The 14,656-nt window shown below is 40.4% G+C and overlaps 1 protein-coding gene across 7 annotated transcripts in view; it reads right to left on the reverse strand.

Annotated features, from left to right (window-relative positions):
• The window catches only part of PDLIM5 (PDZ and LIM domain 5), a 186,392-nt gene that overhangs the window by 38,809 nt on the left and 132,927 nt on the right, over positions 1-14,656 (reverse strand). For all 7 annotated transcript variants that reach the window (XM_061582996.1, XM_061582993.1, XM_061582998.1 and 4 more), the window contains one exon: positions 8,750-8,934. In XM_061582996.1, coding sequence (XP_061438980.1) covers positions 8,750-8,934 — 185 coding nt within the window. The remainder of the gene's footprint in view (positions 1-8,749; positions 8,935-14,656) is intronic.

Raw genomic sequence — 14,656 nt, forward strand, 5'->3', positions numbered from 1 at the left:
ATGGCTTAATGTTACAAGAACAACCTTTTGCAAACCTCAAGTTTGCATGCTCCAACTCCCCTCTTTTCCTTCTCATATGAGGGAAGGTGACTGAAATAGGTTTTGAATAAACTACAGTTTCCCATCATGTCTGAACTCAGGAAACTGTGGTATATCCTAACTGTGGTTAATTCAACTATACAACAGTCAAAACATGGTTTCAGTTCCTGGTATATTTGAACTAGGATAAACCATTTTTCGCAAGTTTGAATGCAACAGGAAACTGCAGTGTTGGTCAGTGACGCAGGCTGTGAGACTCACAGACAAGGTTTTTAGCAGAGAGAGAGAAACTTGAAGCAGAAGGGTTAAGCTGTGAGAACAGAGTGCCAGACTATCAAGGTCAGTGGCTGGCTGGAAGAGTGATAAGGTGGGAAACTTGCAGGAACTCAGAGTGGGGGAAGAAATGTCAATGGAGAGAGCTGTGTCTAATGTCTTTGCCTAGTAAAGACTCTTACAAGAAACTTGCCTGGCCTGTCTTATTCCTGTTCTATACGGCGCTTGTTTGTTTAACCTATACGCAGAACATATACGGAAAGTGGGATTGGACCAAGGTGAAGGAGGTGTGAAAATTGGAGGGAGAAATATCAATAATTTAAGATATGCAGATGATACCATACTACTAGCAGAAACCAGTACATTCTTTTCAAACCATTACTGGTTTCTGCTAAGAGTATGGTATCGTCTGCATATTGTAGGCTTAATTGTTCAGATTTGGCTACCCTTTTAAAATGTCCACATTGACACTTCCCTGAATTTTAAAACAGCTTTATTTTTAAGGTACCTCAGAAGTTTGGAGGTAAATCCAAAAGTACAATTTGTAGGGTTCTGAAATTTTGGGAAAGCAGAGGGAGGAAGGACGTACACAACGCCTAAGGCCCGCTGAATGGAATAGGAAATGGAACCAAGTCTGAATACAAATATATGTCTTGAATTGGCTTTATGACTCTTTGTTAGTTCTGAAATGCTTGGTTTACTTTGATCCAAGTACTGACATACTTAGCAATTTCTACTGATATGGAATGATGGTTGCTTTTAATTCAGCATCAGGGGAAAGGTTCTATTTTGTGTAACACATGCTTATTTTGTGAATGGTTTTTGATATGCTATATCTTGAGTATCTTGGGGACAGGTGGGGAAGGAGTATAAACAAAATGTGTGCTGCTGGTGGGTGGAGAAAAGAGATTAGGAAAAAATGACATTTGGCTCAACTGCTGCAGTAATTATACCTATATGCCTTTTTAAAAATCTGCTGGGTTTGCATTTCTGGCTTTTACAAAGACTTCTAGAGGAAATGCACGCTATACAGACCACCGTAACTTATCTTACATCAGATGCTGATCTACAAGAACAGAACTGTGACTCTTAGTTTTTCAGTTAAATGCTCCACAAGCAGATTTGGTATGTAAGATAACCACAGTGATTCCAGTAAAGATGTGCTGCACCCAGATCCTACACAAGTTGCAAATACATCCTTGCTCAAGTTATCATATCAGCCTAAGAGTAATGTAACAATTATTTTGAGACATTGTGTTGCCCTATGTCTTATGATACCTGGTCATAAAACAGACTGACCACATAATATCTATGCATACACTCACAGCTTATTTCCTGAGCCACGGATGGGCTCAGTTTGCAAGCCATATCTTACCTGACAAGCCTTTCCTCCTGGTGCATGCAGTTCCACACCTCCATGCCAAGGCAGGCCACCCATCTAAAGGCTAGTCAGGGGAAATTAGAAAAAAATCTTCCTGAGAGGAAAAAAAGCCTTGGTGAGTTTCACCAAGCCTTTCAGAGCACAGAGTGTCAAATTCACCTGCACACACTTAGGCAGGTAACGACTTACGTGGGTGTGTTTTTCAGAACCATTCCATAAGCTGGAAATAGCATAGGTCTGTTTTATCAGTACCTTGCCAGAGCTACTACTTATGATCCTTAGCGCTAATTAGTGGGCAGGCAGCTAGGAGCTGGTGGAAGTAGTTGACCTCAAACACCATATACAGGATAATGTGCACGCAGTATGCTGAAGCAGAAGCAGCCAGCAGAAAAAGTTCATGCAGATGAAGTCCAACAGCATGGGAAGCAACACATCTTGATGAGAGGTGGTTACAGCTAGACAGAAGAACTACAAGCATGGAGTTGGAGCAGGAAGGTGACCTACTTCAGCAACAGTCCAGCAAAGTGACCCAATGACTTCACATTCATTGTAAAGCAGAGTGTCCCAGCTAAAAAGGGACCTTTGGAGGTAAAAGTGTACAGAGTGTAAACATGGTAAAAAGGATTGGGGAATAGGTGGTTTAGATGATGATACATATCTTTGTTTTTGCTGAGGGGGTGGACTCTATGTGCAACGAACCTATCCAGGTAAGAGACAGAGCCGTCATGGGAATGATATGATACAGGAACATCTGCTTCACTAATAAGAGTTGATTTGGTAACCAAGCAGGATATAGTACATGGACATTTGTTTACTAAATTTACAGTGCTTTGCAAAAGTAATCAGACCCCGACCAATGTTCTCATAGTACTTAATTACAAATGGTACATTGTAATTTAATTCTGTATGATATTTTATCTTGAAACACTGAAACTCAAAATAAATTATTGTAAGGTGACATTGGTTTTATGTTGGGAAATATTTGTAAGGAACATAAAAAACTGAAACATGCTGCTTGCATAAGTATTCAACCCAGACATATCAATATTCACTAATAGGCAAAAAACCTTGTGGTTTAAGAATGTACCTATAGCCCACAGATATTTCTATCAAACTTTAAATAAGAGTCAAAAAGAGGGTCTGGGTTTTTCTCTCTCTTTTTACATTTTGAACTCTCGATTCTCTCTGACTGTTTTGTGTATCAACATGAAAATTTACAGGGATATTAAGCAAGTGTTTCTGAGTTCAGGACTATTAGTTTTGTAAGGTTTTGTTTTGAAATGAGCTTATGGGAAGCATCAGAATGGCATGGGGGGTTATTTTCAATTTAACATTGTGGAATGCAAAAAATCCACGCTGGCTATACATCCACTCTCATGGCTGTATAATTTTGTAGAGCCATCTTTCGCTGTAACAACAACTTTAAGTCTTTTAGTGGAGGTATGTACCAGCTTTGCACACAGTGTCGGAGGGATTTGGGCCCATACTTCTTGGCAGATTTGCTCCAGGTTGTTCAGGTTGGTTGGATGTCTCCTGTGGACCGCAAATTATAAAGAGGACCACAGATTCTCCATGAGATTGAGATCAGAACTTTGCCTGAGCCACTGTAGGACATCCACCTTTTTGTTCTTCAGCCACTGCAATGTTGCTTTGGCCTTATGCTTGGGATCATCGTCCTGCTGAAAAGTGAATTTCCTCCCAGTTCTTTTAGTGGACTGCAGCAGGTTCTCTTGCAGTATTTCCCTATATTTTGCTCCATCCATTCTTCCATCAATTTTAACAAGATGCCCAGTTCTTGCTGATGAAAAACATTCCCACAGCATCACTGCCACCACTATACTTTACTGTAGGAATGGTGTGTCTTGAGGCATGGTCAGTGTTAAGTTTGCACCACACATAGCGCTTTGAGTTTTGGCCAAAAAGCTCTATCTTAGTCTCATCTGACCCTAAAACCTTTTCCAACATTGCAGCTGGGGCACTCATGTTTTCTGGCAAACTCCAGACATGCTTTCAGATGGTACTTTTTGAGTAATGTCTTCTTTCTTGCCATTGTCCCATACAAGCCAGTGTTATGCAGAGCTCTTGATATGGCTGACTGTTGCACCATTACTCCATTCCCAGCCACTGAACACTGTAGCTCCTTCAAAGTGATTGGTGGTCTTTCTGTGGCTTCTCACACAAGTCTCCTTCTTGTTCAAGTGCTGCGTTTTGAGGGACAGCCTTTTCTTGGCAGTGCTTGGGTGGTGCGATGCAGCTTTCACTTCCTGACTATTGGTCCAACTGTGCTCACTGGTATACCCAAACACTTGGATATTATTTTGTACCCTTTTCCTAATATATGCATTTATATTACATTATCTCTCACATCTGTAGAATGCTCTTTGGTCTTCATTTTCCTTCAGATCCACAGCCTGACTCAACAGTGGGGATTTTATCCTGACAAAGACAGCAACTTTAATGGTTCACAGGTGGAGGCCAATGGTAAGGTAACTGTGTCCTCAATACGGCAATTTCTTTCATCTGTGTAAACTGGGAGCTTCCACAGCACAGGGGTTGAATACTTATGTAAGCAACATGTTTCTTACAAACATTTCCCAACATAAAACCAATGTCACCTTACAATAATTGATTTTGAGTTTCAGTGTTTCAAGATAAAATATCATACAGAACGAAATTACAATGTACCATTTGTAATTCAGTACTATGAGAACATTAGTTGAGGTCCGATTACTGTATATCCTGCCTTTTTCTCAAAGGAGCACAGTTTTGGGTCTTTGAGGTAACAGTTTGGGAAACATACTATGTTAACTCCTAGTAGCTATTCCTGGAATGGTGAGTTTTTGATTAGGTTGGAGTAACTGAGGAGCAGCGTCTCCCAGTTATTTTGAGAGGGGGGAATAATGGGCTCTGACATCAGTAAATAACTCTAGCATGGTATGTACCTGGGTCAGATTTCCATATAGTTTCAGACCACCCAGTTCTAGATACCCAAGTCCAACCTTTCCAGATGTATTCTGTCATCAGTATATAATCTCTTCCATGCTTCACAGGCGGTGTTCACTATCAAGAAATCCAACAGGTTTTGCCAACAAGCTTACAAATGCACTCCTATGCTAGTGTTATATGCTGAGGCAACCATACTGTGATTTTAGGTTGTTTTTAACTATAACCTGCACTGAGACCTGTAGGTGAAGGGTTGGTAATAAATTTAATAATGATAACAACGACAACAACGTATTTTTAAATGTAGCTAGATTTTTTTCACAATTTCTTCCTCTCTGAAGGCATTCAGATACAATCCCTTGTGACTGCTGTTACTTTCACTTAAGTAGAATTCGTACATTGTATTTCGCACACACACAACTTTTGTAAGAAGTACAGTATCAAAAACAACTCCCTTTTGTCAATTGTCTCCCACCTTCATGCAATCCACAGTGCCTCTGTCAAAATCATCTTTCCCCCACAATCTCTGACATCATCCTTCTGTTAATCTTACACACTAGCCCACCTTGAGTTCTAAATTTAGTGCATCCACTAACAAAAAGTGGGATCAGCCATTAAAGATAATTTTATGCACCATTCTTGGGCACGATTCAAAGTGCAGATTTTAACATTTAACGTGTTAAACAATTTGGGACAGTTATTTGAAAGTCCACCTACAGAGATATGAACTTGCCCAGGTATTGAGATCTGCCTCAGAGGCTGTGCTCATGTGCTTGCCTGTGAAATGTATTCAGTTGGTGGACATGAGAAAAAGGGCCTTTTCTGTGGTGGCCCCAGACTGTGGAATTACCCCCCTCAGAAATGCACATGCCTTTACACTGGGTTTTAAAAAAGGTTTTTAAAACCTACCTTCGTCGAACAGCCTTTCTTAAATAAGTTTAAGTTCCCCTAATAGGCATGTTGCAGAATACAGCTCTGTTAACAGACTAACATAACTGCTATTTGTTTTAACTGGTCTTCTTAATGAATAAATGTTGCTCCCTTTCTCAGCTTTGATTATTCTTAGATTGACTGTATAATGTCTTATGATACCGTGAGCCACCATTACTGTTGTGTCAAATCTGACCAACCAGCTTTCACTAAACTCTTTGACCTCTTTTATGGAGGTGGGACAAATTCACAGATGGGTCAGGGCTGGTCCACACCATCTAAGTAACTTTGCAAGACAACCAAAGAGTCAAGAGAAAAGCCCTTTAAAACAGGGAATGTGCAATTGACAGTTAGTATGATCCTGGCTTTCAAAGGGTAATCTTGCCCTGCCAGGAATGGAGCAGAATATTCCCTTCTCCACTTCAGCAGGAAGATCCTCTGAAAGCCAAGGCTGCACTTACTGTCACTGGTTCAACCTCTGCTTTCAAAGTGTTTTTCTCTCAGTCCCTAGGGCACCTCAGAAAGTTACTTACCGGTAAGCACCAGCTTCCTCATCCTCTCAAATTTTGCTGAAATTCACCACACCCTCCCCGAATTATTGAGACAGCATCTTTTTTATGCTTCCCATCACCCCAATAAATTGCTTTAAAAAGCTGGGGTTGAAAGGTTCAGTCCAGCTCAAGGTAGGAATCCTGAGTTTTCACCCTTTTGTAGAATATGTTAACACAACCCTTGACCCTTCCTGTTGAACAGTGCATAGCAGTAGGGATAGTGGTAGTAACAAAGAAAAAAGGTACTAAAATGACCTTCTGAATATAAGCTTAAAGAAAAAGAGTCAACAACCTGTGGAAGACTACATACTAACACTTCTAACACTCTTAATTTTCTACCACCAAACAGAGTACTCTGAAGGTTAAACATTAAAGGGCATTTTTGTTAAATGTAGCGTAACTGAAAAGAACACAGTGCACTCCAAACAAGCCATTGTCTTTTTATTTTTTAAAAAATAACCTTAATTTCATCTCGTTTTTACTAAAAAAAATTGAGATCAGTGAGGCATTAGACGTGATGATTTATCGCCACCTTGAGGATACTCTGAAGTTCACACCTCCAAAATTCAAAGAGTTATTCATTTTATTAAACTATTGCCATACAACCATATGCTCCAAAGGCCACATTATTAAAAATACATACCACATTAACACCCTATGTTCTCTCTTTTACTTTGGGATGATTTTGATCCCCCCCCCCAGCTTGTTAGCATTTTTTTTCCAGAAAGGGAAAATCCTTTTAAAGTGCAATTGAACATACTGCTTTACAACTTGCACCATTTCAGAAAGCAGGTAAGGGAAAACAATCATGTGTGTAAGTTGGTTGGTACTCTTTTATTAACTTTGAAGATTATGGCTATTTATTGATTAAAGGCCAATTTTAGACAGCAAGTCTCAGCAAATGAAAAAGCTCATAAATTTGGTGTGTTTATTAAGGCACTACGGATACTGATGTGTTGAGACTAAGCCAAAGGGCACATCTACACGCTGCAGTGGAACCCACTCCCTTCTAAGCATGGTAGCACAAGCCTATCCCCACTGAGAAACGCATCTGAAAATTTCATCTACAAAAAATACCTAGTCCACCTTGAGCCTGAAACTGTTTTTCCTAGATAGGAGCTGAATCTACCAGTTCAAACTGCAGCAACTGCCTGGATGGGCTGTACAAAGTGACAAGAGATTTCCTGGGGAATATTTCCTTATCCTAAATCAAGACATGTCACATTGATTTTAAGCATTGTATCTTTAAGATCCCCCCCACCTCCTAGCTGAAAGCAGTTGAATTTAAATATCTGATGGGAGGAGGGATATCAATAATTTGCCCTTTGTGTGGTAATAACATTTAATGATATTTAAAAATTTTCTTGCAAATTACTTTTATTGGAATGTGTGATTATTATGAGACATAGAAGCTCAAGAGCACATACTTAATGTTACATTATTTAGACTTTGGCAGCACAATCCTACCGGGGGGGGGGAGACAATGCTGAAAATTGTTAACACAATAACTTCAAGAACAAGCTTAAAGAACAAAAATCAGCAACCTGTGCTTGTATGTACTTCCTAGTGATATTTACCTGGAAAAAACTGGCAAGTTTGACTTAAGATTTGCCTAGTATTCTATCCATTCCAGTTGCAAAGTTTAACTTATATTGTATTCAGCCATTAAGTTAATAATTTTGTACACAACACATTATCACAATAGAAAGTTTCCTGCAAGAAAAAACAATATAGGAGTAGAAAAATTTCTTCTCCATATCACTGGCATGTAAGTGCATCAGAGATACAAGCAGATGCCAGTGTACTCATTTTAAAGCTGAATGTAGTTGCATTTAGTCTAGGCCAGCCTTTCCTAATCTGGTGCCCACCAGATGTTGTTGGACAACAATTCTCATCAGCTTCAGCCAGGGAGGCCAATGTTCAGGGATGATGGAAACTGTAGTTCAAAACAACTGGGTAGGGGTGGGTGGTACCAGATAGGAGAAGACTGGTTTAGCTTGCGTACTTATCTATCTAACCTTGGGGAAGGATTAATTAGGACAGAGAAGTCAACACCCAGTTTCTCTTGTGTTCAAACTTTTAAAATTTAAAATATTTCATATTCCACCCTTCAGTGTCTGAAAACTCCAAGGGTAGCTTACAATAAAAAATGAAAAGAGCAAAAGCAATCTTAAAACAATTAAAAAAAAAAACCCTAATCTAATACTGCCATCAACCCTGGACAGCATGGCCAATGGTCAAGGAATATGGTATTTAAAACTTTTGGAAGGTGCTATGCTGGCCAACCCTGACTTATATATGCTCAGAAAATATATGAACAGGCTCCTAGGGAGCAAAATAAAATCAGATACTTCTAAGATATGACTGTATTATTTTACCATTTTAGGAGGTATGCTGGTTGTGATTATTATTTTACTACTGTAGTTAATAACATGGAACGCATTTTAATATACTCTGATATACACGGGAAGAATACTTTTTTATTGGTATACATGATGCTTGCGCATTAAAAGATGTAATAAAAGTAAGGCTGATAGAAACATGAACTTAAAAAGCAATCATCCTCATCATCAATTTACTTTTTTTGCATTAAAGCATTTGGATTTCTAGTCAAGCAAGTAGGCAAATTTACCTGGTTGATTTGAAGACTGCCAGCCTGGGGTTTTGACTGCATACTGAGGTCCTGTTGGCTTGAAGGCTGGTACAGATGCTGTATTGGCAGGACCTGGCCTATTTGCGCCATTCTCTGGGGTTTCAGACATGCTCCTTATTGTGGCAGCTGTATAAGCAGTAAACTGTGCTGGCTCCAGAGAATCACTATTTGGAGACAAATATTACCTCTTAATTTAGAGCAATCACAAAGCAAGGGTAGATGAAGGTAAATACTTTTATGAAATGTTCTGAAAAAACTGAATGACTTCCATTATTATAGCCATCACACACATATGCACACACATCCTGCAAGCCTCACTGACTGATTCATTTACTGAAGGGTTAACATTATTAGGGCACTCAAACTTATCTCTTCATAGTTTCATCTCAAGAGCCTAGACTAGAATCCCTACCCCTAAGTCTTTTAATTGTAAATGACTGCCAAAGCTGGCCTACCTAAAGGAAAGCTGATCACAAGTAAAGTGTAAAAGCAGGACAAACAATAGTCAAAATGTACAGTGCAACACATGCTCCTTCATTGCAGTGAACAAAGCAAGTCTCACAATGGGGGAGGGAACGGGGGGAGAATGGGGGGAGAAGAATATTCAGTGGCAGCCAGATTGCAATGAATCTCTACTACCTGTTCTATGACAATTCAAATTCAGGGAACATGAGAGCTTTCGTTGTCAACATTTTAAAAACTAAGCACATGCTGAAAAAATATTGAGATCAATTACACAATTGGTACATCCTGCTAAGATCTAGTGTTTCTGAAATACTTAACAAAAAAACTTTTAAAAGACAAGCTTATACCTTGGGATATAACAAGCTTATTCTGCATTTACATCTAAGTTTGCATTGTGGTTGAAGTCATTATTGAAAATCCAATGTTTTCACTATCAAACTGCTGGTCTGACACATCAAGTTCTTTTGTCTGAAGGCATTCCAGTAGGGACTGCTACAAATATGCTCTATGCCAGGAAAGGGGAACCATCACTTTCCAGATGTTGTTGGACTATGACTCACATCATCCCTGACCATTGGCTATGCCTGTTAAAGCTAATGGGAATTGGAGTCTGGAGGTCCACATGTGCTCCATACTTCTCTACACTCACTCCAGATATAGAGCTGCCTCCAACACTGAAGTAAATGAAGTAAATTGGAAGGCTTAGTACAGAGCATCATCCAAATGTTTCGGACTCCATCAGCTCCAGACAGCATGGTCTATGGTAAGAGCTAATGGTAGCTGCAGTCCAACAATATATGGAAGGTATTAGGTTGGGGAAGGCTGTTGTAGCATTTCAGACTCTTTACAAAACCCTGACTGACATGACAACAGCTCTTTCTATCAACACTATTAGGGCAGATTGTGTATTTGTGTGTACACCCACCCAAACAACAGCAAAAATAAGGATCACATATGGTGTAACTGTCAAATTACAATATTGTTGCAGGGAACTCTTAAATTACATTATACTAACCATCAAAATATTTGATGAAATAATTTACTGAAGATGTGGTAGGTGGATGGGAAGAGAAAGAAAGATAAGCTGTTTCCCATTAGAAAGATAGGAAGCTGATTTATACAGAGTCAGACCATTGGCTGATCGAACTCAGGAGTGTCTACACCAGTCCTCAACCTGATGTCCTCCAGATGTCTTGAAATACAACTCCCATCAGCCCCAGCCAACACAACTAATGGTCTTGGATTATGGGACTTGTAGTGCAAGCAATAGGGAGGGGACTAAGTTGAGAAAGGCTGGCCCATTCTAACTGGCAATGGTTCTACAAGATTTCAGACAGGTGTCTTTCCCCCAGGGATTGAACCAGGACCTTTTATGTGCAAAACATATACTTTACCCCATCCCCTACATTCATCTACAGTTGATTTGGTTTAACAACATGGACTGCAACAATCTGCTCATTTAATCAAACTAAACACCCACTTTATTTCAACATAGAAGTTCACATAGTTGTGAAGGATTGCAACAATGGTCCTAGTTTTTCCCATGGCTTTAGAAATATATTTCAACTTTTTATGGGGTAAGATGTGTTTAAGGAAAACCAGGGGAAGCCACAACAATTTACGTTGTCTGAAATGAAGCGGTGAGGAACATTTGGCCCTCCAGATGTTACTGAACTACAACTCCAATCATCCCTGGCCATAGGCCATGCTTGCTGGTAGGAACTGTAGTTCAGAAATATCTGGAGGGTCAAAGGTTCCCCACACCTGCTGTAATGGAAAACAGACAGGTGAGCCAGTCAAGGGCATGTCACTCAAACCCTGGCAAACAGGGCAGGGAAATGAGTGAGCAATTCCAATGATCTGCCTCTGTATAAGGTTGCTTCATGTAAGTCCATATGGTCCTGCTAAAGAATGTATTACCAGAGAAGATTTGCTATCATGTCCTTGCCTACTCTGGGGAGAAACAGAGGAAGCTGCCTTATACCAAGTCAGACCATTGGTCTATCTACTTTGGTACTGCCTAATCCCCGGCCAAACTTGGCTTGTCAGATCTCCACATTTGGCCCACGAGGCTGTATTGGGGACATGACGTCAGGGGTGGGTCAGGTAAGGGCAGGACTTCAAAGGGACAAATCGGGAGCTTAAAGCGGGCTGCCAATGGCTCAAGGAGGGAAAGGCAGTCTCAATTCAATGGAAACTACGTCTCCCTGCCAGCATGGTTTTCCAGCCTCTAACACTGGGGGTAGAAAGGAGAAGTGTGAGGATGACGGCAAAGGGCTTTGCGAGCCTCCCCGTGCTTTTACTTTCTACCTCCAACATCAGTGGTAGAAAGGAGAAGTGCAGGGAGGCTTGCAAAGCATAGGGTTGGTGACATGCCTTGTGCTGTGGCTCCCAAGCTTGGGAATCCCGTGAAGGGGTTTTGACAGGTGGGCAGGACAACCCATTTGTCAATCATATGACATAATGTGACTGATAGATGGGTTGCCCCACCAATCTATCAAAGTTCGCCGGTGAGGTGGGGGTCTGGCCCCCAAAGCCAAAAAGATTCCTTACCCCTGTCTATACTGACTGATAGCACCTTTCCACTACCTCTCACATAGGGGTCTCTCCTAGTTATATTTGTTAGTGATTGAGCCTGAGATCTTCTGCATGCAAAGCAGGTGGCTCTACTACTGAGGTATAGCCTCTCCCCATTATTCGTTGTTGTTGTTACTACTGCTACTACATTTATAAACCATCTTTACTCCAAGGAATATCTAGGGCCTGAGTATATGGCTTTCTCATTTTATCCTGTGAGGGAGGTAACTTCACGACCGAGTGGGGATTTGAACATATCTATCCTCAGTCCTAGTCTAACGTTCTAACCCCTATATCTCATTAGAGATCACAGGCAAATTAAATGAATACAGAATGGTACATTATATGTAGGTGAATTATACTAGTACAAATAAAGTCATGCAGTTGCAGTGCAAGGAACTGTGGGTATTTTAATAGGAGGAAAGGCTGAAGTCTTGGTGGAAAGTGGGCTTTACGTGAAACTTTTGATTTATGACTCACTCCAATGCCTACTGAGCTTAGCAGGAGGCTCTCTGTCAACATTTGTGGCAAGCCTCACACACCAATGATATTGGAATTGTTTTTGTAAGATTTACTTCATCAAATCATAGAGCATTTTTCTTTTCTGCTGCTGCGTTGCCTCTGGGCTTCCTTCCAGTGGTAATCTTTACATCACATTCAAGTAATCATGGAAATGCTGTCAATATGCAGCATGCTGGCTTAAAATGTGCTAATTTCCATAGCAATCGGCTTTCTGGCATAATTCTGTGTATCAGTCAGACTGATTAATGAGAGAGTGTTTTGAGGGAAGAAAATCCCACATTAATACTGAAAAACACTAACACAAAGTTGCTCATTTGTCAAGTTCATTTAACACATCTAGCAAAAGGCTCCAGAATGAGCCCATGGCAACTGGACACCTTCCCAAGAGAGAGTCTGTGTTCCACCATTAAAAGAAGTCAAGAGAAAGCAGCAAAAAAGACTGTCTTCTCTGTTGCTTTTTAAGTCTTTGATACTAGAGAGGCTGTCCTTGAAGTGATATGATTTTCCTGATTTCCAACTTTAACCGTCCAAATTTCTTTTAAGAACCCCAGAAAATTTTTGAAGGCTTTTTTTGGGAGTGGCAGTGGTGGTAAGAGCATCTTTGCATTCAGAAGGTCCTAGGTTTAATACCCAGCATCTCCAGATGGAACTCTATAGAGAGATCTTGAGAGCTAGTGTGGCGTAGTGGTTATAGTGCTGGACTTGGACCTGGGAGACCCAGGTTCAAATCACCAGTCAGCCCTGAAACTTGCTGGGTTACCTTGGGCCAGTCATAGTCTCTCAGCCTAACCTACCTCACAGGGGTGTTGTGAGGATAAAAGGGAGAACCATGTATGACACTTTGAGCTCCTTGGAGGAAAGGTGGGATCAAAATGTAATAATAATAATAATAATAATAATAGAGAGCCACTGCCACTTAGTGTAGACTACACTGAGCTAGAAAGGCAAATGAGTCTGACTCAGCATATGACAGCTTCCTATGTCCTTGTAAGGTAGGCAGGCAAGTGTATGTTATTTAATGTATTTTAATGTGCTTTTCGTTTTCTAGATTGATTCTAAATGAATTGGGAACTCGGTTAAAAACGGTATAGAGCAGCCTTTCCCAACCAGTGTTGTTGGACCACAATTCCCATCTTTCCTGACCATTGGCAATGCTGGCTGAGGCTGATGGGAGTTGTAGTCCAACAACATCTGGAGGCACACAGGTTGGGAAAGGCTGGTATAGAGTTCCAGATTTAGGCTGAGATCAACCCTCCTTTTCTCAAAAATGATTAGTAAAACACTGAGAAATTTCAAAGATAGGAGAGGAGACTGAATTGCTGTGAGAACACTGGACCCTTTTTCCCTCAGCTCTCCTATCCCTGATGCCCCTCATCTGACATCACCCTAGCACGAGTTCTCCTCCTCATACTTGCGTATTGCTTTTCATCTTCCCTGCCTTGAGATTCTCTTACTTTCTCTTTGTGACCTAAAGAGTACACCCAATATGATGGGGCAGCCATATTTGTTATTCATGTGTCGGCTCTGATCACACACTAAAATGGAGAATGAGGGAATTTAAAGAGGCATGCAAGTGACAGGAACTTTAACTCTCAACTCTTTCCCTTTCCGAGCACCATCACTTCACTTTTCTCTTAGCTCATTTCCAATACTGGAGATAGATTGGGAGAAAAAGTGCCTTAAAGTGATGATGTCCTTCCTTAAAATAGGAAAGGAGAAAGGATTCAGTTCCTCACACACCACATGTCGTATAATATTAGATGTCCCCATTTTTCACATTATACAAGATTGGGGCAGCCATATTTAGAATATTTATAGATGAGGTGTATTCTTCGGTTCTGTGTGTGGTTAAATAATGAGACAAATCGAACTGATTTAGTAGTCTCCCACCCTTCCTATTCAAAGTGTGATATCAATTTAAAAAAGCCAAATAGAATTGGGGCCCTCACAGAAAATTTCATGCTGCTCCGTTTCTGTACTTTTCTGAACGTTTACAACTCTATGCTTTTATCTGTATGTTTCTTTAGACTCATGGGCTTTGTCAGAAGTGAAGCTATCCAAAATGTTGGCTGCGGCATATTGAAGAGCTCTGGATTTTTATTTTTTGTGTGTGAAAGCACAGCAGCAGATTTTTTTAAAGAGTTAAAAGCTTCATTTAAGTTTTCAAAGATCCTACGTTCCTCCGCTTTAACCAAAAAAATAAAAAGAAGCCCAGAGCTCTTCAGGATTCTGCAGGCAGTACTCTAGACAGCTTCACATTATCAGGCATATTGGAGACCTGGAAAGGCCTGTCAGGAGGCTTGTAAAGGCCTGTCTGAGGAC

The sequence above is a fragment of the Rhineura floridana genome, chromosome 9 (assembly GCF_030035675.1).
Source record: "Rhineura floridana isolate rRhiFlo1 chromosome 9, rRhiFlo1.hap2, whole genome shotgun sequence".
NCBI lineage: Eukaryota > Metazoa > Chordata > Lepidosauria > Squamata > Rhineuridae > Rhineura > Rhineura floridana.